We start from the raw sequence: 24,614 nt of genomic DNA on the forward strand, positions 1-24,614 counted from the left end.
ATAGGCCTATATGATATGTAGGCTATATTTCCCCCACTTCATAACCAACATGATTTAAATTTAAACCTTGTTCTTCCACTGGTCCACAGTGCGTGTCCCTCTCCAGCTCCAGCAAGGCCACCAGGTGAGCCAATCACAACCTCAGAGATGGTAATTGACAGTGTGTCCCCGCCCCCACGGTGCACCTGTAATCCAATCCGCTGGCCTGTCACAGGTAAAACCGGCCTCAATTTCTCAGCATTGCCCCAAAAAGCGAGAAAAGCAGACAAAACCCGTTCTCTCAGTAGGGGACACCTTGTTTGTTGCCCCGGCCCTCATCCAGCGTTAGCGGCGGAGTTTTCTACGGTAAAGAAGACGGATCGGATTTTCAGTACCAACTAGAAAGTCCAGTTCGACCGACCGAGATGTCACAGGAGCATGACAAGTAAGTTGCACTGACTCTCCACTTTTTAGCCTGCACAGCAGGGCAGGTTGTCTCTATAAGCTTGTAATACTGACTCTAAATACCTGTTGTTTGGATTGTAACTATTTTTGCACCTTTTTTAACTTCATGGCACGAACGGAATTTATGAAAGGTCACACTGCGGTCCACCTCTGACCTATAGCTGCTATATGATATTAAAAATTATTCTGGTATTTGTTTAACATGCCTTACTCTAGGATAATTATGGCTTCTTTTTTAATGGTGAGTTTACTCTTTACACTGGCTGCCAAGCGGGAAAGTGATTAAATCTCCTAGTTTCCCATGGTAAAACTCTGCTCATTTCACCTGTCATGTTCAAGCCTGTACAGGTGTATCTCCACCTGTCGTGCGAGCAGAGGAGCCTGTTAGAATTAAAGCCCCGTCCCGTGATAGCGATGGGCGGTTTAGTGTTTGATTTCGCTTCAAGCCCCAACAGTTATGTGGATAGTCTTAATGATGTTTATTCAGGTAAAAACATGGACCTGAGCTGGGAGCTGTCAGCTAAAGAAAACTGTCTGCTGATGGTTTTATTTCCAAGGAATAGTTCTGATCAAGAGCTTCACTTAAAAGCATTTAAAAAAGAGAGAAACGTCTTTCACGTTGACATAAATGATTGTGTATGTTTTCTGAGTGCAACGACAAGAGACATTTTCGGAGAGTGAAATTGTACACCTGTTAGGCGTTGGCCAGACTACTTACACAGACAATGTAAGCAAGCACAGGGCGACATGAGGTTATATTTTATTTTTACACTATATGACTGAAATGTTTTGTGTCAAAATTTAGAGGATTCATGCATTCTTTCTCTTATGTATTTCTCTAAATGTTCGCACAGAAAAAAATAATACTTGTGTTATTTCATGCTGCTGTATGTTAAAAGTGACAGATGTCTGTGAATACATGCTGCAATTAGGACTTTTTCTCCCTGCAAGTGAATTCTGTTTATTTGGTTAAGGGATTACATTTCCTTAAAGTTTTATTGCCAGTAAATAATGGATTTTATCAGGCTGCCTTTTATGAAAAGCACAATTAGATATAGGATTACTAATTAGCTCCTTGCTTTGACCATGGCAAAAGCTGTTTTGATTTGTTGTAGATACTCAAGGTAGAAACTGAACCAGTCCGTTTACACTTTATCATAACTACTTTGTTGTGGCAGAAAATCAGTAGGTGGTGGTGTTATGCAGGTGTGGAGTTTCCAAAGTTTCGCAAGTAAAAGCTGATGATTTAGATGAGACTTTAATAACAAGAGCTCGACTAATGACTTTACTTTGCTCTAGTCATTACAAGAAATAAATAAATCAATATAAGTTGAGCAAACATCCAAATTTACGGTAAAATTTTCAATATTTTCTCACTTGTTGAAAGAAAGTGCTGTATTTTCATTCCAGTGAGCTAAAATTAATGTGTTAAGACCATTATAAGCTGATGAGACACAGGTGGTGACTGTGTACAAAAACACCTGATTATTTTTCACAAACAGGTTCTCTTACAAAAACAGTTGCACCTCGCTGTTTAAACGCAGGAATGTAGCAGGATCAGACGCATCACTTGCGTTCACCTTCTCAGCCAATAGGTGATACCCGAACTAGAGTTGTCACACTGGACGAGCCTGTAGAGCGTCTTTGTCTCAGGACACCTCGGCGGTTCGATGGCTGAGATTTGTTGCACAATCGTTGAAAAGCTTGAACAACTGGTCTCTCAGATAAAGAACATCTTCGTGGTTGATCTCTCACTCTTACAACCTGTTTGTCTGTTTTGCACGAGGCCGTGATTGTAGGTCTTGGCTTTGTGAACTTGTATTAAGTCAGTGAGGAGAATAAACCTGTTGAGTGCTTAAGGAGAATCAAATAAAGGGAGATATTAATCCTAGAGTCTAAATAAGTAGTGTCCATACAGTATAGTTGAAGTATTGTCTTTAATTATTACCTTTTTTTGAGGTATCACATGGTAAAGGCTTTAAAATGACATCACATAAGCAGATCTCCGCATTTAAAAAAGCATTAACATCTTAATAATCACTTTGTACACGGTAACTTATGAAACTCTGTCTTCCCGCAGTAAGCGTGCGGTCCTGGTTCTCCAGAACGAGCCAGGCTACGGCAGCCAGCGCCGCTCCTTCACCACAGAAGATGAAGCCTGGAAGTCATTTCTGGAGAACCCGCTGACAGCTGCCACCAAGGCCATGATGAGCATAAATGGAGACGAGGACAGCGCTGCAGCACTGGGCCTGCTCTACGACTACTATAAGGTATCAGGAAAACCCTGGAAATTATAGTCTTGACCACGCAGGAAAAAGTTCTCCAGCCATAGGAACTTTTCTGTCATGAATCAAATGTGCAAAATCTTTTCTCAGGGGATTAGTTACCAAATCGTTACAGGCTTTTCATATATGAACTTTCTTTATGCTGTCATCCGACCATTAAGCAACATCTGTGAGCCAGAGCCCATGTCATTTAACTGATCCAGTTGCCCATATAGACAGTAGGATGACCCAGGTTGTTGGATGTGATGTGGTCAGACGCTCAGCGGCTGTGTTTACCCTCCCATACAGGTGCCCAGGGAAAAGAGAACAATACCGCAGAGCAAGCAAGAATCACTGGTCTGTGATGTGGATCCCAACAAAAGGTAAACAGCAGCAGCCCTCACCTAATACCATCCCCCTTAAAAAATAAAAGCACAGAGGAGTGGAACCACAGCATGTAGGGAATGGAGAGATTCAAGCTCTTTCACGTTCTCTGAATTTTGTGTATTTGCATTTGTGGGAGGAGCAGTACAGTACAGAGTGTAGCTCATTTCACAGCACACATGGTCATCTTTGCAGGAGCACCTTGTTACCTTGTCACCTTGCCCAACCCGGCTAGATTTGTCCTACAGTTGAAGTTAAAAATACATGGATCACGAGGTTATACTGACTTTATATAGTCAGGAAATCTCACTGATATCAAGAATGTAAATGAGACCACAGAGTAAAAAGCATTTACAGTATATATGGAGCTATATAGATGGATATCACTACAATTATGATCATTTTTAGAAAATCAATATGCCAGATAACACTTTAAATTCAATACTTCATATGTGCTGTTTGTCTTTGTTGCAGACACCAGATCCAGGCTGGACACTCCATTACTCCACTTCAGGAAGCCGGTATGGAGAACAGGATCCAGGTTCTCAAGGGACCCTTCAATATTCTTCAGCTGGCCCAGGAGAAGAGGGCCCATTTCCCTTCACCAGGTCTGTTCACATTCAGTAACTTAAGCGGACATGATTTAGCCTACAAGCAGAAAACCTGACTGTCAGTTTGCTGATGCTTGACTCTTCAGACACGACCGTCACGCTTTCCATTGTGCCAAACTACCCGCCCGTCAAGACAGAGGTGCCGGCCCATGGCTTCTCAGTGACCATACCGAACAACTGCACCGAAACCGACAGCCATGTGGGTGTCTTTGACCGCCAGCTCACCCACAGCACGGTCCAGTTCAGCCCCAGCACCCAGTCCCGCACGCCCCCCGACTCCACCTATTCAGAGAGTTTCAAGGATGGTTCCCAGGAGGTGTGTGTTTCGATCCCCTTCTTTCTAAAACCCAGCTAATGCTTTCCCTACAACCTCCTCCTCCTCCTCCTCCTCCTCTACTTCGCTTTCCTCTCCTCTCCTCTCTCAGATCTCTCCCATCAGACAATAGGATATTCACCTGATCCCATGGAGCCAGCGGTGGGCTCAGCCTTCCCTGGTTTTATTTGAACATGCCAAAATAGCGGCCAGTGTGTTATTATGCCATTGTCTCACCAACACAATAAAGTGCTGTACTTTTCTCCGACAATAGCCAATGCCCTTTCTCTGTCCTCTTTCTCTGTTTAACCTGGAGGGGAATTACCTTAGAAAAGAGTAACCCAACAAAACCCCTGTACGGGGAGGGGGGTTGCGGTGGGGAGTTAGCAACATGAAGGAAAAGCCATTTGAACTAAAAGAAATGGGGATGAAGGTAAAGAACACATTAATAACATCTATATAAAGTGGTAGGAAAAAGAGAGAATAATCCCTGAGGGGCACAAAATTAAATTCCTATTATCCCTCTGGTGAAGGATAGGAAGAGGCAATTAAATCATTTAAAATCAAAGCAAAGCAGCTTTTTAATATCTTCTTTTTGCTGCACCTCACTTCACACCTCATCTGTGTTCTTTTTGTGCCGCAGGTGTTTTCCTTCCCAGGGGATCTCCAGTTACGGATGGCCTCCATGACGCCTGAGGAGTACCCGCCGTTTGACACCGTGCCGGGGTAAGTCGCGCTGCTGCCGGCCCACCGTCCGGCTTCCACCGCCATTCAGCTTTTGACACAACAGTGCAGAATGGCCTCATTCATTGCAGTCACGGGGGAGACACCAGACTCCCCCTAGGTGTGAAAGACAAGAGTCTGCACACACACTGGTCGTTATCTGACAATGCGCTGGTTTTAGGTCATGATTTAGCTGCAGCGGCTCAATGAAACGCGCCATTATGCTTCACCATGTTTTTGAATGGTGTTATTGCATTGTTATCCAAAAAAGAAGTGCTGTCTCTTGTTGTCTTATTTTTGTGTTTACTTAATTCTGCCGTTATCTTATTGTATTTTAGGAATAAGTTTGAGTACACTCTTGAGGCGTCCAAGTCTCTGCGTCAGAAGACAGGTGACGGGACGATGACGTACCTCAACAAGGGCCAGTTTTACCCAATCACCCTCAGGGAGGTTGACAACAAAGGAATGCAGCAACCCATTACCAAAGTCAGGGTAAGAGCGAAAGATAAACCTGGAACAAGGAACAGTTTAGGGATTGCTGAAAGTATTCACATGCTGTATATCATTTTTAACATATTAAGTTGTCACTTTGTGTGTAAATTCATTGCCAGAGTGTAGTGATGGTGGTGTTTGGAGAGGAGAAGTGCAGAGATGATCAGCTGAAACACTGGAAGTACTGGCACTCCAGACAGCACACGGCCAAACAGAGGTGTCTGGACATTGGTAAGTAATCAGTGTCAGTGTCAGTGTTATATATGAAAAAAATGAAAAGGGTTAAGTAAGTAAGTGTAATGTCTTAGACACTACTGGTGTAGTGATTTCAGTGATTCATCCTGGTTTTGTCATGTAGTGGGTTGATTAATCCTTCCGTGTCTGCACAGTTAAGTGGCTGCTTGAAAGGACAGCTTAGCGGTAACTGACAGGAAAAGGTGTGTTGTTTTGTTGTGACAGTTCAGTTTGGTTGGCTAGGGATTAATTTTGCAGCCTTAGTGTGTCATACAGTCTTTTAGAAAATAAAGGTAAAGTTTTCTTTATAGCTTTTCTGGCCGATTTAAACTGCCGATCCAAAAATTTATTTTTGATTGCGTTCTGTGCATTTGTGCATGCTTTTACTCTTTTACACCAGCTTGGTTGGTTCAGCTGTGCATCTTACTCTACTACTAAATGAGTCACCAAACTTTTTTTTGTTACAGCTGACTACAAGGAGAGCTTCAACACCATCGGCAACATCGAGGAGATTTCCTACAACGCCATTTCCTTCACCTGGGACACAAATGACGAAGCCAAAGTAAGACAACAACAGGAACATGTACACACAAAATTAGACATGCTTGTACGAAAGCCTTCCTTTTGCCCTTCAGTGTTCATATAAGAACAAGAGCAATGTTTTCTCCGCAGGATCACTTGTAATCCAAGGTTTCCATGTACTTCCTCGTCTTGAACCCTTAATGTGAGCCCTGAACTTTTCACATAAACACTCTTAAGCCAGAAATAAGCTACTCCTCCTCCTTTTCAAGGCCATGTGTGGTTTTTGCCACAGACCAAAATTAAGGTTTCAGGTGTTGACACGCTTTTGTCGATGATCATCAGCCGTTTTGTTCATTGTTATTCTCCAAAAGAAATTTAGGGACCTACGTAGAAGAGTGAGGATGCCGTCACCTCCTTGTGTGTGTTTTGTCTTTTTGTTTAAAGTTTAGAGTGTATGTTTGTGTGTGTGTGTGTGTGTGTGTGTGTGTGTGTGTGTATCTGTGTGTGCTTGTACGAGTCTTCCTGCTCCGTGAATATACATTTATGACTGGTCCAACCTGCCTGTCTCTCACCCCTATTGTGATGCTGAGTGTTCAGGTATTTCTGCACGCCCAGACAGGTGCAACAAAGAGCGCAGGAATGAGGAAACTCAGCAGCAGGGAGGGGGCGTGTTAACAAATAAAATCCTGTTTAACGGGTAGGAGAGGTGACAGTGACAGACAGCAGGAGCTCCTGTCCTCTCTTCCACTCTTGATTTTTTGTTTGTTGTTGACCATCATGTCGCTCTCTGGCACTGATCCGCTCAGCCTGAGACGGAGGACGACTGAGAGGCTAACAAACAGACAGAGACAACATGGCCGTGACTCCTCTCCAGCGCCTTGCTATCTGTAGGCTACGCTTTACATAAATAAAGTCACAAGCACAAACCTCTCTCACGCACACACAAACACACACTCACACACACACCAGGATGTGGGTCTGTCTCATGACTTGAGGCCTGTGTCCATAGGATGTTCATCCTTGTGTGTGTTCATTACTTCACTGTGTGTGTATTTGTGGAAGCGACACCCTGCCACGTTGTTTGAGCATCTCATCAATGATGGTTGATCTCATCGATCTGTTTGATGACAGATATAGATATGACGTGTGTGTGTGTGTGTGTGTGTGTGACTTGCCCCCGAGGTGATTGGCATTTCAGTATGTATTTGCAAAAGGCAGCCCTCTCCCTTATGATTACCTGCTCTTGGGCCTTTTACTGGTGTTACCACATTTTGCTCTGTGCATGACAAGCTCAGCTACAAATCTGACTTATCATTTTAACAAAGCGTAACGCTGTCATAAACCCCAAATACAAGGAAAATGTACCAATATTTAGTGTTAATCACTCCAAATATGATTGTAGTCATAAAAAATATTGTTTTAATATTTACACACACAAATACATATAGCAGAAACATGTAAGATTAGTCTATTTACATGTAAACTGATTTTATTCTAACTTGGCTTTGTGAAGGCCAATGTATTCCTGTAAATCACTGAAAATATTCAAAACAAAATGTTTTTTGGTCTACAGAACTGTTTTTCTCTAATTCTCTCTACATGATATATAAATAAAGTTATGTTACTATAAATTAAACATGTTCAGGGTTCACAGATGAACAGACCAGTGTTCACATATTCACACATTTTAATGTCAGTGATGTCTGCTGCTTACCCCTCGGATCATCTCTATTAGGTGTTTCCAAATGCTCTGTTATGATGGTGTGCTTTGTTGACACAATGATAACCTGTTTTCAATACAAGCACCAGGAGAACAAAGCAGCATCTCCCCTAGCAAACTATATGAGCCTATGATTACTAGAGTAGACCAATAGAGGGCAACACAGAACACTGAACGCAGACCATGAGCCATCTGCCGCAGAGAGGCCTTATGTGTTGCACAATGATTCCAAGTGAAAACCTTAGTTTCTTTATGATTTAGCAGCAGCTATTAAATCATTAGATCACTACTTAAGTTGCTGTTTACTTTTGACAAGGCTTGTTGTTATGTTTAGTTTCTCAAACTTTGTACATTTTCTCTTTGCTTGAAACACAGCTGTTCCATGTTATTTGTCTCATTTATCCTGTCTTCTCCCTCTGTACCCTCTCCACAGATCTTCATCTCCGTCAACTGCCTGAGCACAGACTTCTCCTCTCAGAAGGGCGTGAAGGGTCTTCCTCTGAACTTGCAGATTGACACCTACAGCTACAACAACCGCAGCAACAAGCCCATCCACCGTGGCTACTGCCAGATCAAGGTCTTCTGCGACAAGGGAGCTGAGAGGAAGATCCGAGACGAGGAGAGAAAGCAGTCCCGCCGGAAAGGAAAGGTCCCTGACCTCAACCCTAGCCTGACCTGTGAGTCACTTTAACCTTGTGTCATACACACAAGCTACTTAATCCTAGAGTTTAAGTATTGGAAAATTTTTAAAATCTGATTTTATTTTATTTTGCTTGGTTTTATTTAGCATGTTACTGTGTTTTTAAATGTAATTTTAATGCATTTCTCGTGTTATACCTTGTGTAAATCACTTTGAATTGCCTCTGTGTTTGAAAGGTGCTTTGCCTAAAAAGAGGATGTGATAGAAACTGATATGCAGAGCAGCAGAGTTGAAATAAATAATTGGCCCTATGTATTTAATAACCAAGAGTCTTGTTATTAGTATTCTGTATTATTTTAAGAAAAACAACTCAAAGTAGAGGAAAAACTGATCAGATCAATGTGTGAAATGACCTTTTGACCCCTGACAGTTATTCTGTGACCCCGTGTCAGGGTCCAGACCTACACTTTGATCCCTGTTTCTTCAGCTGTAACTGCACCAGCTTTGCTCATCAAATAAAACTAGACAGCTGAGTGTCTGGTTTGTGTTAACCAGGCTCATTTCTCAGTAATAACGGAAGATTAAATGGATTCAATATCAAGATGACAAGTTCAGACAAGTTCAGACTTTTAAAGATGTCCTTCATATTAAACTTCTCCCTGTTGTGTCTTTTCTTCCCAGTTGCGGATGTCAAATTGCCTATCCTCCAGAAACGCAACGATGTGACCACCTTCAAGATGATGAACGACTTCGAGACCCAGCCTGTCCTTTTCATTCCTGACCTTCACTTCTCCACCTTCCAGCGCCACGTGAGTGCCAATCACAGACACAAAACTCTGACTAACACCAGTTCTGTTTAGGACGGCAGGGAATCACATATCCTGTTTGTCACATTTCTGACCATGGACATTGTTTTTGCTACATTTATGTACCCTTCGTAGCATCTTAGGTGGTCCATAAACAGTTTGTTTTCAGCTTCCACCCACTCATCAGCCAGCTGGGTCGAGCTGACCTGCTTGCTTGCTAGTTGGCAGGAACAGAGAGTTCTGGTTTCCAGCTCTGATAGGAGTCCTACATAATGATGGCTGTATTTCAGGCTGCTTACTCACAGGATGAATCATTTACCAGTGACTCAAAACAAAGCGCGGGGTTCAGAAGATACTACCTGTACTGCCACCTCGTTCGTATGCTCATATAGAAATAAAGAGGTAGATTTGGAGACAGAGATAGGACTTTAACAGCACGCTTTATGCATGAATGCAGTTTGTCAGGTTTTTATCAGTGTTGATGTGCAGCAGCCCTCTTCTCCATTAATGGACTCTGAGCCTTGCATCTTCCAGTCAGGACGAACATGTCACATGACTCACAGAAGTGTGTGTATGCATGTACAGTACACCTGGCCTGCACACATATTTTCACCCGGGGCATTTGGGTCATTTCAGGCACTTTTCATGTTATCTGTGACATGCATGATGGACAAAGTGACTGTGCAGGAAAAAGCATTTTTATGCATTGAGAAATTTGACTGATTGGGAACTTTGAGCAAATTATGAGCAGTCCCAGCTGAGTAACAAAAAAAGTGCTCTTTCTCCCTTTCTCTCACGCTCAGTAAGTTTACTTAGCTACAAGCAAAGCTGAGGGACAGACAGGAAGTTATTTTTGTTGCTGCCAATGACATTGAACCTGACTGAGCTGTTATCAGTTTCTGATAAACTCTGGGTTTACCTACCTGCTTAGAATAGAATTCTATTAACAGAAACGCCTGCGATCAATAGCCAAAAAAAGAATTGAAAAAAACAACATATGACTGATTGAGCTCATGCATTATTACAACTAATGAATTAAAACTTGAAAAGGTTTCATGCACTTTGTGATTTACTATATGAACAAACAGCTTCCACATAACAACATATTACTGCAGTGTAACTGCATGATTACTGCATTTCTAATATATTTGTGTTTATTTGTATTTTATGTAATTTTCAGATAGAATTTTATGCATTTATCTTGATTTTACTTGGCTTGTTATTGTGTAAAACAGTAATAAATAATTGTGTATTTATTGTACAAGAGGCTTGTATTAGTTTCTGTACTTATTTTTAAAGAAAAATAACTCAAATTAGAGGAAAAGCTGATCAGATCAATTTCCGAAATCTGAGAAACCCCGGAAAATTATTCCGTGACCCCCTATCAGGGTCGAGACCTGCACTTTGATCCCTGTTTCTCCAGCTGTAACTGTACAAGCTTTGCTCCACATATAATTAGACACCTGAGTAGCAGTTTTTTGTTTACCAGGCTCATTTCTCAGTGATAAAGGAAGAATAAAAGGGTCAGCATGTGAAATATTTTGCTCTTAGTTGTACATTTTAAAGATGCGCTTTTGTTGCAAGATAAAGTCATATTTAATGTTGTTTATTACCATAAATATTGGGTACCCAATTTTAAGACATTTATGGCTAATGCTAATTACAGTTTAAAGTCATTTATGTGTATATTTAGTTGGTTGTTTTTAACTTTTGTCTTCCATATAGGTTAATTTCTCCATTTTTGTTTCTTCTGCAGCCTTTCCCAACAGAAGATGGAGAGGAAAGGTGAGTTTTTGGAAGCCCCGATTTCACACTTTTCACACTTGCTTAGTAGTTTTGAACTGAGGTGACCTTTGGTACATTCCCAGTAAAAGGCATACAGGGGTGCATATGTTGTTTCTAGGAAGTGCCCAATGGGCTTTGTGTGCATACGTGTGTGTTTTATAGCCTGTTAGCTGGTTGTCATAGGCATTTAAGCAGTTATTTATGTGTGTGTGTGTGTGTGTGTGTCCACTGCAGCTCGGGCATGAAGAGACAACCTTTCAGTGATGATGAGTTCAGTTCACCCCCAAACAAGATGGTGAGAGTGGAGGAACCAAAGAAAGGTACTACGTGTGTGTGTATTGCTGTAGTGTAATGCTTTGACTATTCACATGCTGATCTTTGAGTGATGCTCTTCTCAGGGGCTTAATCAGTGTGACAAAGTGTGTGCACATGTGTGCGTGCTGTGATTGGCCCCTGATATGTGAGGACAACGCGTACACTCTCCGGGCCATGTGATCATTCCAGGTCTTTCAAAACATGCACACATGCCCAGGGCCTCCACTGACCCAACAGCATACCACTGATCACTGCGTGCACACACACATGCACAACAAGCCTGTGCCCTTTACCCCAGATCCTTCTCATAGGTATGAAACAAGTTTTTTTTCAGTGCTGCAATATGTAAATAGATACTTCAAGATTTGTTAGAGGTAGAAGAGGAAAGTCGGGCATCACATTGGGCATTTAAAACCACAATTGATGTGTCAACAGATACTCTGTTGCCCAACATAATGTATATTTTTTCAGATTTTTCTTGTGAAAAAGGTGAAAGAGATGGATACTTTCATGCTCTCATCAGGCTTCAACTGAACAATCTCAGAACTAAAATCACAAAAAGACATGACTTTATTTTAAGGGGCCACAAGAATTCTCACTTTAAATGTACTCCAAGTTTAACTAAATCCAGTAAAAGGTTTAGGTGACGTTTTATAATCTTTCCATAACAGCTGTCAAGTTTTTTCAGTTCAAAAACTGGCAATCTTGCGGTGGTTGGGAAGGGATCATGTTGACATCTGAGTGACAGAGAGAATTGCTAATCATGTGTTGAACAGCCTCCTTGGAGAGACTCCTGTCTCAGACAGAGTTATCCATGGCAGCTCCAGACCACAATGAGCAAAGCGAGACTGTAGCCTGTATATTCTGTAGCATTAAGAAACCAAGCATCACCATACAGTCACTTACCACACTGTGAAAACTCCTGTGCACATAGTTAATAGAAAACAGAAGGAGTTTCTGTTGTTTCTAAGGCCACAAATATCAAGTTCCTGCAACAGGTTGGAAAACAATGTGAGAAAATCTATTTAGAGCATCTATTTTTAGAAGACTGAGTGTAGTGAATGAGAGGGGGGTCTGTCCTTCCGTTTGTGTGTGTTTTCCAACCATGTATGATGAATGTGCTTTCTAGGTGTGCTTTGTCTGGGCCCATTGCCACCAATGCCACTTTTTTGAGTATGTATGATTGCCCAAGCAGGCCTGCCGCATTACAAGGTATATCTGCAAATCTACCAATGGATTAAACATATGTGTGCGTGTGCTTGAGCTCCACCATTACGAGATTGAGATGGCAATGCTGTAAAGCCACAAATCCTAAAAACCCAAACACATGAACCAAACCAGCAGTCAAGCTGTTCTGCCTGACGCAAACACACACTTTTACGCCTGCCTGTGACTTTTGTCTGAGGCTAGATTTGGGTTTGTTTCTGTGTCAATCCATGAACATGCATGCTTTGCTTTGATGCCTTCCTGTCTCTTTTCACCACATAGTCCTGCTGTATGTGCGCAAGGAGACAGAGGAGGTGTTTGATGCCCTCATGCTGAAGAATCCCACGCTGAAAGGCCTGGTGGAAGCTGTAAGTTGTCTTTACTTCATTGTACTTGTAGTAGCTAGGATTGCGCCTTTTCTGTTTCATGTGGTCTCGGGCCGTGAATACTGCAGCTTGAGACCCAGTTCTCTCTTGTATGTCTAAGCAGCTACTGCAGGCTAAATGAGCTGTGACAGGACACGGACTCAGGAAAAATGTAGGGAAGAATAGAACAAGGAGTGGATTTGGAAGAGAGAAGAGAGAGAAAGGGCGTGTGTGAGTTAAAGGGGGGACACAAGGGGGTCGATAAAATGGGTGGGGAGGCGTCCTGCGGGGAGGGAAGAAGAGGAGAATGTGGAAAGGTGTGTGAAATGCAAAAGTAACTAGAACAACAGCAATAGGCAGGTGTACGATTACTTAAGGGGTCAGTTTAACATGACAGATGGAGTACAAGGGTCATGTACAGTAATTATGGAGAAGCAACAGTGGAGTTGATAAAGCTAACCAGGTATGAAGGATTACTTTTTATGTTTCTTTCAATGTCTTTCAACATTGATTTGATTTTTTTCTTCTCAACCAGATTGCAGAGAAGTACGAATTACCTTTGGATAAGGTTGAAAAGGTCTATAAGAAGTGCAAGAAAGGGTGAGTATGAGTCAGTAACACACTCCTACACTATACTACACTGTCCGACACTTTGTGAAGGACTAAACCTGACTTTCCTGGCAGCTTGCTCAAATAGTTTTACCTCTAATAGGCAAATAAAGCTTAAATGAGGTGTCCTTCAAAATGCAAATAATGAGAGTGTCAATCAAACCTTGGCTTTTCCAGGGAGGTCAAACACAAACACAACACAGCACTCCTTTACACTAATACAAACTGTGATTTTGCCTTGCGTGTTCAAGTATTTAGTTAGTAATTTGTGAGTTAATTGAGGATTAGCAATCAAACTAGCGGATGCTGTGATGCTGTGATGCACTTGCATATTGAAGGTAAAGCCATGGTCTTGAGCAAAATATTTCTGCAGTACAATGAATCAATCGAAATATGCTTAATTCCTGCCTAAAGTTAGATCAGAAGATTTATACCACTCACCTCTGTATTGTAAAATGTAGTAGTAGCCAGCCTCCAGTTAGCTTAGCTTAGCACAAAGCCTAGAAACAGGAAAAGGGAAACAGGGAAGAGCTAGCCTGGCTCTGGTCAAAGGTGAAAAAGAACTAGTAATTAACTAAAACATCACTGTGCAAACAAGACTCCAGGAAGTTACTCTACCAAGAAATGAAGCCCCCTAAACCTCAACCTGATGTTTTTACACTTTGGCTTTTCTACGGAAACGATATACAAACAAGATATAACGTGTTATTTAATGAGCTTTAGAGCTGCTGGTAGGCAGATTTTTTTTAACCAAAGGACAAATTAAGGATAGCTATTTCCCTGTGTTTTAAGCAATCAATAGATAAAATGCGCTGACACAAAAATTAAAACAACCTAGTATCTATGGCTATTGCAAGACTGTAATAAGCACAGCTGCCAGTCATTTCATTCTGCCAGTCATTTCATTTAGGCAGAATGAAATGACTGGCCTACTTACCTGTCTACCTACCTACCTGTGCACACTCTGTCCGTGCACTTGTGCAAGAAAATATGTTTTGGGGGAGTTGCTTTGGAGAGAGGGAGGGAATTGTTTTTCGTTGGATACTTTCCAAATCAAGCTGTCTCTTGCTAGTTTCTCTAACTTTGCCTACCCCACCTTTTGTCAATTTATTTCCAGGATTCAGGATTTTAGTCTGTGTTTTTTTGGGGTGAGGATAAAAAAAATCAGGCTGCTAACACCCATATCTGTTTTATAATAGGATTCTAGTCCACATGGATGACAACATCATCAAACACTATTCCAACGAAGACACCTTCCAGATCACCATGGAAGAGTTGGGTGGCATGTACAAACTCACCCTCACTGAAATCTGATTGGACAGGAGGAAGTGACATCACCCAGAACTGAAGGGTGGAGGACGAATAAAACGGAGCCATCAGGAGTAGTGGTTTACACGTCTAATGATTATGGACTTGATCTGAAACTTACATCACGTTGTCTTTGTGCTGTATTAACATCAAATAGATTTTAAAAGACCACAAGAGGTATTTAAAAGCCATGGCTCTTAAAAGACAGTAATGTTGACATAGACATGTAAGTTATACATTTTGATTCATTTAAAAACCTTTCTGTGCATAGGAAGTGAGGACAGGTTTGATTGTTATGACTCCTTTGTTTTGTATTCAGTAAGTTGCATTTGTGTGCTGAGCATTTGTGGAGCTGCTATACCTCATGCTATGCAAGCAGCAGTGTTTCTCATTTGCTTGAATGAGTAGAAACGGCTCATCTGTCCCTTCCTAAGGCCATAGCACTGATGATTACAATCTGTAAAGTTGAGTTATTTAGCGCACAAAATGAAGAAAGCAAATTGTTGATGGAGCCCCTGTGGTTCAGTGTTTAATACTAAACAACATGGCAGTATTTAGTGTGTAAAATCTTCTACAACCATCCTCCAGTTAGCATAGAATATTGTAAATGTTGTAATTTTTAGCATACGAAACATGTTGTATGTGAGTGAAATGGCTTAAAAGATGTTTCTCAGATCAATTTAAATAATTCGCCTTTTTCTAAGTATTAAATAGTTACTGAATATATTGATAACAATGCTTAAACACAGCGACCCTTCCCCTGTAGAGTAGTTTTCTGAATGTTGATAAAATAGGTCAATGAATGTCTAGCACAGTCCACACAGGCTGTTGTGGAAGTGCAATATGATATTCAGGTTCAGACACATTCAGAAAAAAAAAAAGTCCTCTTTTGCCATAACAACAGTTAGCATATCAACTGATAAAACAGATTTTTAAAATGAAAATGTTGTATATATCCACTGAAAAAAAATATCTATATGATTCCTCCTTTTGTATCTCAGTACTTATTGTGTCTATATTTATTAAGAGAACGGATGTGGGTCATTGTTTTTTTTTACCATATATATCCAAATTTCTATTATTCCTAATAATATAATGTTTTTCCTTTTTATATGAAGTTATTCTAACAACACATGTCAAAGGACAAAAAGTCATTAACATGTTTTTAATTGATGTTTTTTTTTGTAAAGTATTTGATGCACAAAGTGCCCAATAAATACTCTCCGGTAGCTGCTGTAGTTGTCTGAGACTTTTTCTTCCTCATGCGCTCTCATATCATTTGATATTTTTTTATTCTTTTTGAAACGCAGCCTACATATTACAAACTTTCCGTCTTACACTGGATTTGTAATAGCAGGTCTGCCTGTGGTTGACATGTTGAGCTGTAGCAGAGATCAACTGTGCCAGTGTGTCTGTCCACGGGAACAGATGTCTGGGCATCAACCCTAACCCTGTGGACAGGAAACAGGCATGACAGAGCAGCCTGGTACAGAGAAGCTGCTCTGTCGGAAACCTGGCCACACATTTCTTCACACGCCCTTTGATTAAAGTAGGCTCTCATTTATATCCACTGTAAGCTGCTGGCTGCTTGATTTTCTCTAGAGATAGTAATATTAATCAGGTTGTTCTGTTCTTTCTCTAGAGCCAGCATGATGTTCACTTTTGTGGTTTTGAGTGAAATGTCACGACAACATGAAATTTGGTACAGATATTCATGTTCACTTTGGTGATCCCTCAACTTTTCATTGTTCATTTAATTTAATTTAATTTCAAATATTGTTCCAATAGCTTATTTTGAGACCAAATACCTGCAAAAAACTAAAGACATCCCGATCAGCCGATGGTGTCAGAATCATCCTCTGTCTACCCAGCCTGATAAAAGCACAGCACGTTCAGTTAATAGCGTACAAAATACAGCAAGCTGTAACTGATAACTGCTGGGTCCAGGCTACAAGGCTAATGGCACTCGTGACTCCTCTCAGGAAGGACCGGGGCCCAGCGTGCCAGCTGCTTTCTCAGTTCCTGTCTTGATATGTAATAGGAAAAAAATGGTGAATCTGCAAAGAAACAGGAAGTACTCAACTGATTCTGCAAATTTAGAATAAAGTTCTCGTCAGCAAAAACGACCCTGTCACAAAAAATTGGGCAGATAATGTTTTTACCACATAAAATTTATTGTATTTCAGGTCTTTGGCAGGAAAATTGTCTTTAATCAATTATTTTATCATCAATCTTATTTGATGTTTTTAACTGAAACTTGGTTAGACCAAGATAACAGTGCAGCTGTTCTTATCATGTCTTCCCTTCCCAACTAGTTTTATGAGCGAACTGAGATAAGATAAAAGATGAGAACCTAATAAGAAAGGTGGTGATGTTGGCATTTTGTTTAAGGACTCCCTCTGATGCAAAAAGATCATCTGTTGAATTTCTTTTCTCGAGCTACGGATTTCTAAATACCCACAGGCCACCTAAATACTGTTCAAACTTTAACGTAAATTTGGTTTATAATAGGTTTTTTTCATATTATTTATGATACATTTGCAGAACATTTTGTTTACTTGTAGCTCTAACTGTTCACATATTGCAGTTTGCACAAGAAAAGCAAGGCTGACAAATCACATTTCTCACTTCGTCTTTGATGAATGTGATGAGTATATTTCATGTGTTTATTATAATTGTCAGGACTCATGATGCCCCCCGCCTGTAGCACACAAGGCTGCAAACACAGTCTGATAGCTGTACAGGCAGCGTAATAAAAGATGATCCTCTCTAAAGGTTCTGACGTGCAGGTACAGAAAGACCTGATGGCTCATTTAGTTATAATTTAACCAGCTAGCCATGGCAACGTTGCCACGCTGCCCTGCCCTGTAAGTGAAAGGCCATCTGCTCTGTCTCTGTTTTGCGTCTCTCTCATTCTCCCCGTTCTTTTCTTTATTTATTCTCAGGTTTATTCCTGAGATGTCCTTGTTTAAACCCACAGTTGGTGTCAAGATGCAGCTTCTGTCCTCAATATAGATAGATGACTCTAAGCCAGGTCAGGAAGCTGGCCGGGCTCACAACTCAGAAATATGGTCCCTCTTTTTTTCTCCATAACGTTATGTTCAAATGTTGTATATTAACAAACTGGATAGAAATCAAATGATCCCAACTGAAGTGTGGTGTTTGTGAATGGACAGAATAATATGATTATTGGCCAAACATTGAACTCACTAATCTCTGCTAATCTGTCTGCTTGTTTGCTTTTTGTCTGGATTAATTTTTGTCCCCCCCCTTTTAGGACTATTAAATACAAAAAAGTGTGTTGAGAGTGATGGTATTTTTATGGTATTACATTATTTATGTGTTATGTGTTGATACCTGGAATGTGTGTATACGCAAGTAGAATTTTATTAACTTTCTTTTTTATTTAAAGCAACTTTCAGTGAGTTTCAAGACGTGTTCTGGTTTTTTGCTCTAAGCTGCCCAAAGATTGTTTTCTTTTTTGGGTGTTTTGATGATACAGCTTGCATTTCTGTGGGTGGAGACCTTTTCTTGTGCCACTCAGTGACCATCTTGGAGTCTTTTAATTTGAGCCTGCCACAGCTTTCACAAACTGGAGGAGAGTTGCGAAATATAAAGGTACCTACAGTATATGACAATAAAAGGGCTTTCAATTTGATTCAGTGTTGATGCATCATTCAAACTGCTGGTAAATTATGTTTTTGTATAGATGCTAGCAATCTTTGCTCTGACTCTGCAGTGTTGTTGGTGTAACATGATTTCCAGTCTAGTCAACATCACTGTGAAACTACTTTGAACGTTGCATGGTAACTGACTCCCATTTGTTAGGTGGACTGAGCTACAGTATATTCACTCAAAACAGATGACTCATATTTAATCTCACTGCTGTCAAGATCTCAGCATCTGTTACTTTTCTGAGGTTAAATGCTCCACCATTTTGGGTTCTGCCCTGTCAAATTGCACACATATCTGACAGTATAGCATAACCTTGGCAGACCAGACCACAAGTGACCTACTTTGATGCTGTTCAAACATCCCAAGTGCAGCTTTGGTTGCAGCTCTAGTTTCGCACTTTGAGAAAACTAAACACATTCCTCCCTTAGCGCTGTAATCCTTCTCAATTTACCTCTGAGATATGTGCTATTCCATATCTGGTATTAGGCTGGAGTCCAGATAAACATTTGCACATGCAGTTTCATGATAATGTCTCATTCGAAGTCTTAAACTGGCTTCATATAGAGAAGTACTCAAATAAGAATTGATTAAATCTCTTTCAATTTCTCCAGCACTCATCCACTCCATCACTAAATCTTTGTATACTTTTTGCAATTACAGCAGTACAGACTTCAAATGCTATTCAACAGGGATAAAAAAGCCCACTCTGTGAGTCAGTATATTCCAGTGTGTCTTTCTATGATTCATACCATTATTTTTTATAGAACTACTCTCCAAAGCAAAAAAATCACTCCTACTATGAAGTTATTCACTCGCCATGTGGACTTGGTGATATAACAGGATGAAATGTCTGTAGATACTGAAAATGACATCTACTGAAGGATCATTTCAATCAAGCACTGAAAATAGACACACACCCACACAGTTAAACCATGACTTTTTACTGTTCTTTCAGCACACTTGCGCCATGAGCTTTGACTGGTAGTGCTATGAGATGTTACATAAATATAATGTGGAGTGTAGAGTCCCCCTTTTAGCAGTCACAACCCACTAAATAAGCACAATGAGGTTTACAATATTCAAAATAAAAGCAATCACAGCTACATTTACCACAGAATTAATTCAACCTTCAAATTTAATAAGTTTCTGCATTACAGAATTAATAAAACAGACTATTACACAAAAGTTGATGCCTCTTAAACACAGAACAAGAATCTAATGAGGTTCAGAAGAATTGCTCATCTATTATTCAACCTCTTGCCATCAGCAGCTTCACACACAAACACACACAAACACACACACACACACACACACACACACACACACATAAACACATGATAATCTTGCAAATGGTCTGTATATGCTTTGAAGGCTATGCATGCACTTTTAAGCAAGCAACAAATTTTCTCAAGCCATTATTATATGTTCAGTGCTTTATGTGGCAGAATTTCAATTTCCAAACAATATCTCAGACTAATCCGCATTAATAATTCCATCAGGTTACACAGACCAGTGCCAACTTTCTTCTGTTATTGAATATCACAGAACTGTACATTTATGTATATTACACACAGGTTTATACAATTATGGGTATAAAATACAGACGTCAATAGAAAGACCCTGAAGTCCCGAAAGAGAGAGAATATTCATAAGGTATATGATCCATATCTTACCCCATATGCTACATTTGTATAATTGTGTAGATTTAGAATCAGAATCGGGTTTATTGCCAGGTTCATTTTTACATGAGGACTTTGCCTTGGCATAAAGTGGTGCTTACAATACACATGAAAATAAATATAAATATATTAAAAGAAAGGAGATCAAAAAATGTACAAGTATACAAATATTACAATAATACTATTATTTCATTATTTATGGAAAGCCCAGATATTATTTTTTTACCATAGAAATAGGCTATAGGCTATATTTCATCTGTTGAAAGAAGAAAATAAATAGGCTGACACTGTTTTTTTTAAAACAGAAATAATGAATTGTTAAACTCTTGCTCACGGGTGGTCTGTGTACTATTACCGGCTTATATTTATCCATTAGGCATATGCATAACGTATTTAATTTAATCATGATTTTTTGCATCTAATGTTGTATCACCAACAAAATTTTTATGACTGTAACGTTGTTATGTCATGGGCTACAGTGCTGGCACCTGTGAGGAAAGGGATAGTCTACTTTATTGATCACTTTATTTATTTTTAGACTTAACAGACTATAGCCTAAAAATTCGAATCAATTTGAGAATTTATTTTCACATATTAGGCTATTTCCAAAAAACAACAACAACCAAAAAACACTCCTGCAGCTAATCGGCGCTGTTGGTGAATTATTTACTGATTGCTGTGCTCGTTGTGAGGAGTGAGTAATGAGCTGACAGCCCTAAGCAAATCCAGTGTGAGTGAGTGGAAATTGTTTAGATACATTTCCATCACATCGTATCTTCGTCACATGGTGTTTCATGCTACCAGATACCTGAAAAGACATTTGTGTAGGTTGAACTCCCAGTGCCTGCAAATGTGTCCAATCAAAAGCTGTGTGTCTCTGATGCCGTATGTCCAATCACCACAGAGATTGTATACGAGTGCAGAATCTGAGATCTCTGTCCCCTCAGCGACTAAAGCCGTGACTGAGATCTTCTCCAAAGGGTCTAGTGAGACACCAGACATTGAAGAAGAGGCTGAAAATGCGGTCCTGCCTCTCAGCTCCTCTCTGAAAGCTTATTTTATCGCGTCTGAAATTGTCAGGGATATAATTGATGACCTGCAGTCTCAGGACAGATGTATTGAGGAAAATTGCTCTTCAAGACCTCATTTTAACATGTGGTTGATACTTCTCAAGGTGAGAGACTTTTTTGTCTCACAGGTCACACCTTCAGAAGATACTGCCGATGCCAACCAAGTAGTTCGCAAACACAGCTTTTTCAAGTTTGCACAAAAACAGTTAGATAAAATGATACGAAACTTGAAGACAAACTTCAATGCGATCCAACAGTATTCAGGGCCCGCTCAGCTTAGACCAGAGGAAGAGGATGACTCTGATGAAATCATTGAAGACATTTTGCCAGGAAGTGTTCCTTATTATCCAAGGCCAAAACGTACAGCTAGCGCTCCAACCAGCAAGACAACAATGATCAGTGTGAGAGAGCGGCTGTCTTCTCCACTAGATTTTGAGACCATCAAAAAAATATTGACAGCTTGTTTAATCAATTAAACCTGCCGGAGCGGCCTGCAGCACAATCCAGCGAAACACTGGAAGACATCACATCCAGTGGCGTGATCAGGAAGTTTTCAATGGAGCTCACTGATAAAATATACAGTCATTTGACGGCTAGCCAGACAAATCAGATTCCCATTTTCCCGAGGGAAAGAAGTCTCTTTGACTCTGTCATGAGGAGGGTGTATGTTACCACAGAGGATGCAGTGGGAAAGTTCTTGCAGCAGGTGCTACTCTGGATGGAGGAGCCATCAAACAAAGAAAGGCACAGCGAGGAAGTGTCTGGTGGGCTAACTCACATCCCGGAGTCCCCTGAAGCCAGTAACATGCGGACAGACTACAGACCACAGGCTACAATGCCCTCTCATTTAAATGGGCATCATCTGCTAATGATGCTGACCTATCTGGATCCCTCTGCATTTATTTTGATTGTAATCAATTGCATGTCAGGTCCAAGTAGACTGTCAGCATTTGATCAAATGCGACGTCAAGGTGACTTCAGGTGCCATGTCTCCTGAAGGAGCAACCTCTAAGATTACACAGATCTCTTACCCCTGTAACTACAGTCAGCCGTCGCGCTCAGAAGGTAGGGAAAGGTTTACAGTGTCAATTGATTCATGTTCTACTTCTGAGAGGGCGACCAACAACCTCATCAAAGCCCTGATCATGAGGCTCGTCGCAAAGGCCCCTCGCAAAACCAGAAGGTCGGTGCAGATGGCAGACATCAACGCCGTCATCAACCGGCTGTCAGACAAAGCGAGGGATGAGATCAACCTCACTGGCTCTGCTGTCAAACAAAACAAGAACAGCATTACAAAAGTCAACAAAGCCGTGATTAAAGACCTTGCCCGGGAGTTTGGCTCTCCAGAAAAGACACTGGAAGCCGCAATGGCATCAAACAATACATCTTTTTATAATGCTGTTTTGAAGTATCTGAAAATCCGTCTGAATGCCCCCCTCAATTCACCCCCAGTTTCCAGGCTGTTTACAGCAGTGGGAAAAGCTATAAGCAAGCCCTTCATGTGGTGCATCATGGGCGGTCAGCCGTAATCTCACCTAACCTTGTAGCAAGTTTCTCACATCAGGCATATTGACATATAAGCAGTTATGTGTAAATAAATCCAATACTGTCCCTACATGTGTAACTGGTACCCAACTACGCTGTGCAGTGAGTAAACCTCACTCCCCGACGCCTTGAGAGACCTGCTAGCGACAGACGCTATCACCCATCGGTGTTAGCCTCCTTGTTAGCACATCCGCCTCGCATGCCTAGCCCGAGGTTGTATAGCACAGGCCACTTACACATGTCGTATCCTTGGGCAAGATACTGAACCCTAAATTGCTTGTGTGAATGTGTGTGAATGTTAATTTCTGTTTTTGATGAGCAGCTGGCACCTTAACCTCTGCCATCAGTGTATGAATGTGTGTGAATGGGTAAATGTGATGTAGTATAAGTGCTTTTAGTGGTCGAAAGACCATTTACCATTCCCAGCCTCGATCTTGGCTGTATGGGTTTACCTCAGGTGCTCAGGTTTCCGATCACATTTCAAATCATAACAACCACATAAATAAATAAAAGAAAAAAAGAAATATTGTTTGATTTTGGTCGTGTTTTCCTCTGCTGTCAGATTGGTTGAATCTGACAAAAATTGTTGCGTTAAATGAAAGGCTCAGTCCAACAAAATGAGCTTATATATATGAATATATAGAAGATCTATATTTTGTCTGATAGAAATAACTAGTAGACGTGAAGTGAACACTGAACTCAGTAGGTCTCCGGTTAGTTCAGTTCAATTCACTTGGCTTTATTGGCATGATGTTTTGGTTAAAACATGTTTCCAAGGGCAGAAAGTCACCTGTAAACAATTTTATGAAATTTAAAAAAAGAAAGAGAAAAATAACACTTAATTTAACAACTTAAAACAAAATTGCTTGCTATTAAAATAACAAACATCACAGTAATTTTATACTAAACAACAACGATTATTTATTTTCTACATTAGTCTGAGTTTCCACTGGTTGTTCTCAGTTCGTGGTATGAGGAGATACATTTTGCTGCAATTATTGGTATTTCTTGTATTAAGTAGGGGATTTCTATCTGATGATTTAGACTTGAATTCAGGATATATTTGGGCAATGGTTTACTTGTAAAGTTTTTTTAAGTTTTTAAAACATGAGGTGAGAAAGTGTAGCTCTGTCTCTACCTGTCCTCTTCTGGTAGCAAGCTCTATCTATGTCTTCATCTATATGCATAGAAGCAGCCTATAGTCTTCTGATAGCTACATAGGCATTAACATATAAAACACAAAACATAAACAGTCAGTTTATACAAACAACAACAATTCTAGAAGAAGATTCTTTATTGTCACATACATACAGGGGAGCAGTGGGCACTGACAGGAGAACAAGTTTTTGGTGGTGGGGGAAACTGGAGCACCCAGAGGAAACCCACAGAGACACCATGCAAACTCCACACAGAAAGGCCAGGGCAACCGGGGTTTGAACCCGCAACTTTCTTCCTGTTAGGCCACAGAGCTATCCACTGGACCACCGTGCTTAGTGTAGTCTGAGTTTCCACTGGTTGTTCTCAGTTCATGGCATGAGGAGATACATTTTGTAAGTAGGAGAGTCTCTGTCTGTCTGATTAAAGAGTAATAATATTGTCTCCGCAGCCAGAAAATTATTCACTATTATTAAGTGTTTTATTAAATAATATCACAGATTTTCAAGCCTTCATCATTACAGCACACATGGCCAGACTGTCTCCAAGGGAGTTTCTCCAGGGAGCTCATAAACCTGCCTCCTGCTCCTCATGATGCCAGGACAACAGTGAACCGGTAGCAGCACACGAGTCAATGTCTCAACTGATTGGCTTTAGAATTCCGTTCAGACCAATCAGGAGCCAGGTACTTGTAAAGGAATTCCTGTAGTCCCTCCATTGTATTGTGTAGGAGGAAAGAGGGTGGGGCC

General features: G+C 40.6%; 1 protein-coding gene across 2 annotated transcripts; it reads left to right on the plus strand.

Annotated features, from left to right (window-relative positions):
* Nucleotides 1–236: 236 nt before the first annotated feature.
* Nucleotides 237–15,977, plus strand: grhl1 (grainyhead-like transcription factor 1). 2 transcript variants are annotated; one of them, XM_038729566.1, is made up of 16 exons: nucleotides 237–424; nucleotides 2,525–2,714; nucleotides 3,018–3,091; nucleotides 3,567–3,700; nucleotides 3,790–4,019; nucleotides 4,660–4,742; nucleotides 5,078–5,231; nucleotides 5,351–5,462; nucleotides 5,933–6,027; nucleotides 8,141–8,384; nucleotides 9,029–9,156; nucleotides 10,910–10,938; nucleotides 11,173–11,258; nucleotides 12,742–12,827; nucleotides 13,360–13,424; nucleotides 14,633–15,977. In XM_038729566.1, the coding sequence occupies exons 1-16, from the start codon at nucleotides 405–407 to the stop codon at nucleotides 14,745–14,747; spliced, it is 1,845 nt and encodes a 614-aa protein (XP_038585494.1). In that variant the 5' UTR covers nucleotides 237–404; the 3' UTR covers nucleotides 14,748–15,977. The 2 variants fall into 2 exon arrangements, with proteins under 2 accessions (XP_038585494.1, XP_038585495.1); XM_038729567.1 differs by lacking the exon at nucleotides 237–424 and adding an exon at nucleotides 463–685.
* The last annotated feature ends 8,637 nt before the right edge of the window (nucleotides 15,978–24,614 follow it).

The sequence above is a fragment of the Micropterus salmoides genome, unplaced genomic scaffold (assembly GCF_014851395.1).
Source record: "Micropterus salmoides isolate LMB-PRFRI ecotype aquatic unplaced genomic scaffold, ASM1485139v1 Ms_hic_scaffold_19, whole genome shotgun sequence".
Taxonomy (NCBI): domain Eukaryota; kingdom Metazoa; phylum Chordata; class Actinopteri; order Centrarchiformes; family Centrarchidae; genus Micropterus; species Micropterus salmoides.